The sequence below is a fragment of the Vigna unguiculata genome, chromosome 7, assembly GCF_004118075.2.
Source record: "Vigna unguiculata cultivar IT97K-499-35 chromosome 7, ASM411807v1, whole genome shotgun sequence".
In the NCBI taxonomy this organism is placed as follows: Eukaryota; Viridiplantae; Streptophyta; class Magnoliopsida; order Fabales; family Fabaceae; genus Vigna; species Vigna unguiculata.
In genome coordinates, this window is record NC_040285.1 from 12,530,203 (window position 1) to 12,536,989 (window position 6,787).

At 36.1% G+C, this 6,787-nt stretch overlaps 1 protein-coding gene across 1 annotated transcript; it reads left to right on the forward strand.

Annotated features, from left to right (window-relative positions):
• The first annotated feature begins 225 nt into the window (after positions 1-225).
• Positions 226-5,931, forward strand: LOC114189538 (type I inositol polyphosphate 5-phosphatase 8). The gene is made up of 10 exons (XM_028078126.1): positions 226-466; positions 1,411-1,456; positions 1,582-1,666; positions 2,087-2,180; positions 2,307-2,411; positions 3,033-3,342; positions 3,467-3,666; positions 3,762-3,870; positions 4,029-4,177; positions 5,021-5,931. Exons 2-10 carry the CDS (start codon positions 1,424-1,426, stop codon positions 5,331-5,333), a joined length of 1,398 nt encoding a protein of 465 aa, XP_027933927.1. The 5' UTR covers positions 226-466; positions 1,411-1,423; the 3' UTR covers positions 5,334-5,931.
• The last annotated feature ends 856 nt before the right edge of the window (positions 5,932-6,787 follow it).

Sequence of the window (6,787 nt, forward strand, 5' to 3'; positions counted from 1 at the left end):
GGATAAAAAAATGGTTATATTTAATTACATGGTTTATTACCAGGACCAAATTAAATAAAAGGAGTAGTAGGATTGAAAATATAATTACATTTTAAAAGAAGTATTTATTTATTTATTTATTATAAATCTTAATTATGCTCATGGAGTAATTTGGAGTGGCAAAGACATGAATTTATGTTGTTTATAGAAATGAAAACAACCTTTTTTCCAAGAATGGCCCCCAAAAGAAAACAAAACATCCTCTGCATCTCTTTCTCAGTTCTACCTTTCCTTCCCTACAAACCAATAAAGGCAAACAAAGGTAGAAGCTACATCGCAGTGTCATATATCACAAAAAAACCTTTTATGTGTTACTCTTCAACATCATTCTCCAAAGGGGAAGAACTAAGGAAACATCAAAACCGAGAACGGATTATAACCACTCTCTCATTCTGAACCGTTTTCACTCAAACCCCACACAATTCTCGTAAGTGCTTTTCATCGTTTTAGTCTTTCATTTGTTACTTCCTAGCGCTGTTTATCTCTTGCACAATCGTCACACACTATGCTACAATAACCAATGCCGTTGACCCACTTCACTTCTCTATGATCTTCTACTTTCTCTTTTGTTCTATGCTCTTGTCTTGCTTCTATCACTGCCGTGCTTTTTTCTCTCTTGTTTTTTCTTCTTTCCGCGTTCTCGAAAAGCCTTCGGATTTGGTGTCCCTCGTTTCGTTTTCACCACCCCTATTCCGGGTCCAGTTTGATTGATGTGTTTCCATCCACTCTCACACGCCGCTTCTTTTTCGATCTTCTGGTTTTGGATGTAGACAACCCCAGTTTGTGTGCAGATTTTGCCTTCAAAAAAGTCGCAAACTTTCGCTTTTTCAACCAACGTTGAATGTGATCACAGATGCTCGGTTCATCCACGCACTGTTTTTCTTACCTGTAAAGCGCAAAACTGGAGCTTCTAATAAACTGATATTATCATTATTCCTCAGAACAGAAGAGAAAGATGCACCTAGCCTTTTTTCTAAGCTCTTTCTTTCTCTCTTTTTTGGTATATTCTATAACACAACTCAATTTTCTTTTCCTTTTCTTTTTAATATTTTAAGTACTCAGAAGCTGTCTCCGTTTCCCCTGCAACTGGTTCTTAAATATTGCCGTTGAAAACTATTCAAAACTAGTTTATTAACATTTCAAACAATAAACTTAGTTTTCTCGTACAATAAAGAAAAAAAAAAACACCCGTGTCCAGACCCATTTTGTTGTTTTTTCTCCCTCGATGACTTACCAAAATTTCCAACTTTAATTGTAAAAAATCCCCACATGGATTTAGATAATCCTGCTGTTGCTTTTTAACCTCCGGCACCCGCGTTCCCATGCCATTTTATTGTTCCTGATCATTTGCTGTTGTCTTATTTGGTTCAGTTGGAGAAAAGCAATGAGAATGGAGTTGAAGAAGAAGATATCCAAGGTATGTATGCACTACAACTACACAATCAACCCAAATGACCTTTCTATCTTCTACTTGTGGTCATGATACATGTTCTTTACGATCTCTCTCACCCCATCTTTTTGTTTTTCATATTCGTGTCACAGTCGTCATGGCCAAATTTTAATGTAAGGAAGTGGCTCAATAAAAGGAGCAACGGTGATAGCTTTCACTCAGATTACTCTTTACCAGGTAAAGATTTTCCTTCTATTAGTTTTCCCCCTACGGTTTTGAACTATTGATTTGATTTTCTTGGGGTGAAAACATGGATTTCTCGACCAGTTCGAGGGACAGATTGGTGGTAGTAGATGGGTTAGTGTAGTGTGATTAGACATGGTGATGGAACAAAAGGAAGTGACTTTGATAAGGGTGCCCGAAATTTGTTACCGGGGCCCCGTGTCCCATCTGGGACGTTTTCCATGAACCTGCCACGTGGGTGGCTAATTTTCAGGAATTCAATTCGGCCTATGATCGTTGTACCTGCTGCAATCACAAACCCACACGGTTTTAGGTTTCTTGTAGGGTCCTTGTTTAGGAAAAAAAAAATACATAAACTAGTGTTTGTTTTTGTTTATTTTAGTACTGATTTTGGTTATGGTGATTATTTCAAAGAGGGGTGGCTGATGGATTCCACAAACGAATTGAAACATTCCGCACCGGTGAAGGAGGCGCCACCTGTCAGTGACATCGACACGCTCAACCTTAGGTAAACATAGCCATCATACCCATTTGAAGTATGAATGTGATGTTATCTGTTGGGAACTAAAATTAGTGCTACCTTTTAGTAAAATTTTGTTGAGTCGGAAAAGATGACCGAGGTTGTGGTTTTTAGGATGTTCGTGGGGACGTGGAATGTGGGAGGAAAGTCACCAAACGAAGGATTGAACTTGAGGGAATGGTTGATGTTGCCTTCACCAGCTGATATCTATGTCATTGGGTATGTTATTTTATTTTCTTCTTCTCTCTTTCTTCACAATACGAGTTTCTTTTCAAAACTTCCTTCTTTACTCACTTCAAGGAAGTGTTTTAAATCTCAACCAGTACACACTCTGTACTCATAATTACACTGTCAGTTTTTTCAGCTGTTATTCTTTTATAATTGGTTATGGTCTCAAAAAGACCTCCTATATCTCGAAAGAGTAAATTAATGTAACTTACAATTTTTATTATTTATCTTACATAATTTATTAAAGATAAAATAATTAACAATATATTTAGTTGGATTGAGTTAAACTTAAAATTTGAACCGTTTTATCTCAGTATTTTCTCATTGGCTACCGGCATTTTGCACGAAGTGAAACGCATGTTGAGTTGATGAGCTTCGCTGGATGAACCACCATCCACGCAAACCAAACATGGTCACAGCTCATGATAACGTGCATTTGCGTTTTATCTTTTGGCCAAGTTGACCGTTTCGTCCCTGATAATTCTAGGGACTTGAAATAATGTCCATGTGAAAATCATTTTGCTCCATGACTTCCTACAAATTCATGTCTTTCTTTTGGATTGAGGAGTAATATAATATACTAAATTTTGTTTTCATTACATTGCACCATAGGTTCCAAGAAATTATACCTCTAAACGCAGGGAACGTGCTTGGGCCAGAGGATAGTGGCCCAGCAACGAAGTGGCTAACTCTGATTCGTGAAGCCTTGAACTCTAACACTAGTGAAGAAAGTGAAGAAAGTTGTAGTACATTATGTAGCCCAAGTGAACATGAACAACAACACTATTATTGCCTTGCAGCAAGTAAACAAATGGTGGGTATCTTCTTGTGCGTGTGGGTTCGTGAGGATCTTTACAAGCATGTCACCAATTTAAAAGTGTCTTGCGTTGGTAGAGGCATCATGGGCTATCTGGGAAATAAGGTTCGTTCATTCCTCTAATTTCCTTTCATGGATTATTCAGTTTTCTTAATTAATTTCCCTTCTCGTGTTAGAATGATGATGTATGTGATTGCTTATCACTTTGATTTTGTTGGTTAATCAACAGGGTTCAGTATCAATCAGCATGACATTGTACCACACGACGTTTTGCTTTGTTGGTACCCACTTGGCCTCTGGAGAGAAAGATGGTGACGAGATTCGAAGAAATTTAGACGTATCAGAGATCTTAAAGAAAACTAAATTTTCTCACTCATTCAAAGCTCTTGGTCAAACACTCCCTCCTCCTGAAACCATATTAGAGCATGAGTATGTTCTTTCATTCCAATTTCAGAAATAATCTATTAATTTTCTATCAATTACCGTAAGTTACTAATGACCCTTCATTTTTTTGGTATCTGTAGTAAGATTATTTGGCTTGGGGATTTGAATTATCGCCTTGTTGCTGGTTATGATGATACACTTGAACTACTGAAAAAGAATGATTGGCAGGCCCTATTAGAAAAGGATCAGGTAATCTCATTTATTTTCTTTTGTGTCATTGATCAGGTCAATTTATAATATATAAGTGGCTGCAAATTTTATTTTAGAAACTGGTTTTTTAGGGTTGACAGATAATAATATTTTTGTGGTGTTCTTACCATTTTGTTGTTTTCATTGTGTTGTGACAGCTGAGGATAGAGCAAAGAGCGGGTAGAGTGTTCAAAGAATGGAAGGAAGGGAAGATATACTTTGCTCCAACTTACAAATACCTATTTGATTCTGACCAGTATGTTGCTCAAACAAACAAGTCCAAGGAAAAACGACGAACACCGGCTTGGTAAGATTTAATATATAGTAATAAACGTTTGTGTTGAAACCAAAACTCTTCTTATCCACAACAGGAATGTCATTATATCATGTGCATTATTGCCGTCTGTTTTGTGTATGCTGTGACGTTCAGTGATGCCAAGTTGAGACGACCTTTTGCGATTAAGATATCTCTAGTTGAACATAATTTTCAACCATGCTACGCATAATTAAGCAACTTCACTTGGTTGGTACGTAATGAAATACCATTTGCAATTCTTTATGAACCACCCTTTGAAAAGGATTTCCCTGTGGTGCATAATATATTTGCAACTGTGCATTTCTTTAATGCTCAGAATTAGTCAACCACAAGCAAGTGATTCAAGCAATAATAAAGTAAAATCATTGGCTACGGTTTATGACATAATCCAAAATGGTGAGTGAATGATGGGTCGCGGGGAAACACTGTATATTCTATACCATCCTTTTCTACGTATAATTTTATATAAACCAGATGAAACCTCCACCAATTATCATCGGCCAATCTAAAAAATCTCACCATAACAACACAAACCCATCTTCATCAAACACTTTTCTTTTGAATTAACTAAGTTAAATGATGCCATAACCGACCATCATTTTTTTTATTATCATGCATCTCATCAATAAAAAAAAAAGACTACATGGTTAACGAATCAGAATCATAATTTATAAAACATTGATGCAATAAACGATGACATGTGGTGGAACAACATCGTACACATTGTTTATAATGTCAAAGTATGGATTATGATTTTACTGTTGAAGTTATTTATGTTTGATGGATGAATGATGAGAACTGAAGTGAAGCTGTTTGTGTGGGACAAAACAAAAGGTGCGATCGAATTCTGTGGAAAGGAGAAGGCGTGGAGCAGTTATGGTACGTGAGAGGAGAGTCGAAATTCTCAGACCACAGGCCAGTGTATTCACTGTTCTCGGTTGATGTGGACATGAGATGTAAGAAGCTAGGATCCTATGTTGGTGCATCAGAGAGTGGTGGCTCAATCTCAATGTCAAGGTCATGCTCCTCTAGAACCATCACAAACGCTGCCTTGTCCTCTTCTTGTTTTGCTAAAGTTCAGGCAGAGGAACAACTATTGTTACTAACCAGGGAACATAGCCACCGCACATGCAGGATTCTGAGTTAGGACACAGGAATAGGATACTATATATATATTAAGTGGTGACCAGTGACCACTTTCCGAGGAAGAAAAGTAACACACAAGTGACACGAGCATCGAGTTGCCGCGGCTCGCGGTGTGTCCTGACAAGGTTCGGGTTCTGTGTTCCTCACTTTTTTTTTTGTTGTTGGAACAGAGGATTCAATTCATTAGTATTTTATGCTGTAAAAAGTTCACATGCGCCCACCCTTCTGGCTTCCCAAGCTAGCAATGATCACGGGAATTTGAATTCTGTGCTGAGTTTATGGTGTTCTTTTTCTGTTGTGTCTTCAATGTATTCAAATTTTTTTAATGTACGAACATCAGAGGAACTATACAAAAAATTCAGCAAAGATTCTGAACTCAGAGGCGGAGGAAGTGCAGAAAGAGATGGCTTTTTTTCTGAGCTTTTGGTGAACGATGAGGTTGCTATCTTCCAAATGTTTGGTTGGTTAGTCTATATTTTGATGGGCATTTGAAGAAATTGTAAATCAAATTGTTTATTACTTTTCCTATTGTTGTTCAATACAGTGTATCGAATTTTGTTATGTAAAAAATCTATACCAGCTTAGTATGATACTTCTCATGTCTTTGCAGCCAAATAAATCCTTTTATGAGTTTTAGGTGTCATGCCAATTTTGTTTTATGTACCCAGTTAGTCTTTTTTTTTTTTTTTAATTTTGAATATTTAATAAATTAATTCATTTTAATCATATGATGTTAGTATTAGTAATAATGATGATAAAGTTTCACATAAAGTGGCTTTAGAACGCAATCTCACTATTAACTCAATCACGTAATAAGCGAAACTAGGATGTCATATTGTATATAATTCTTATCGTGATCACTAAACGACAATATAGTGAACTTTGGGTCCAAAAAGCAATATGCTATGAGTTGAATTTGTAGAAGCCTTTAAAAGAAAAGTAAGTACTGAGTTGTAGATCATATTGAACTTGTCATATTTTGATATGAGAACTGATGTGCAAAGTCTCAACTGAATTTTATCTTCTTTGTAATAATTTTACCTTACGTAAACTTGAATAATTTTTAATTTGGATTAGAATGTTTATTCTTCCTTCGCAATATTTTCATTTGCATAGGGATCCACTCAAACCTTATTCCCCTATGCTAATGTCAACATTAATTGCTAATTGTTAATTGTTAATTACTAATTGCTACCTAATCTTTGAACGCATTTTTGTGTAAGCATATTTTAAAGAACTTTATTTGGGCCAGGCAAGGTCCAATAGAATGAGACACAGGCTTCGACCTACTTTAACAATGAGGAAATGCTATTTGGCATCCTCTATTTTCTTAACCCCACCTGCAACTTGTAAAAGACCCAGAAAGCTATCATTTTTTAATAACTGAAATAATTTTAAGGAGAAAACTCAATTTTATTAGAAAAAAATTAAAATACATTCATTTCATAGATATTG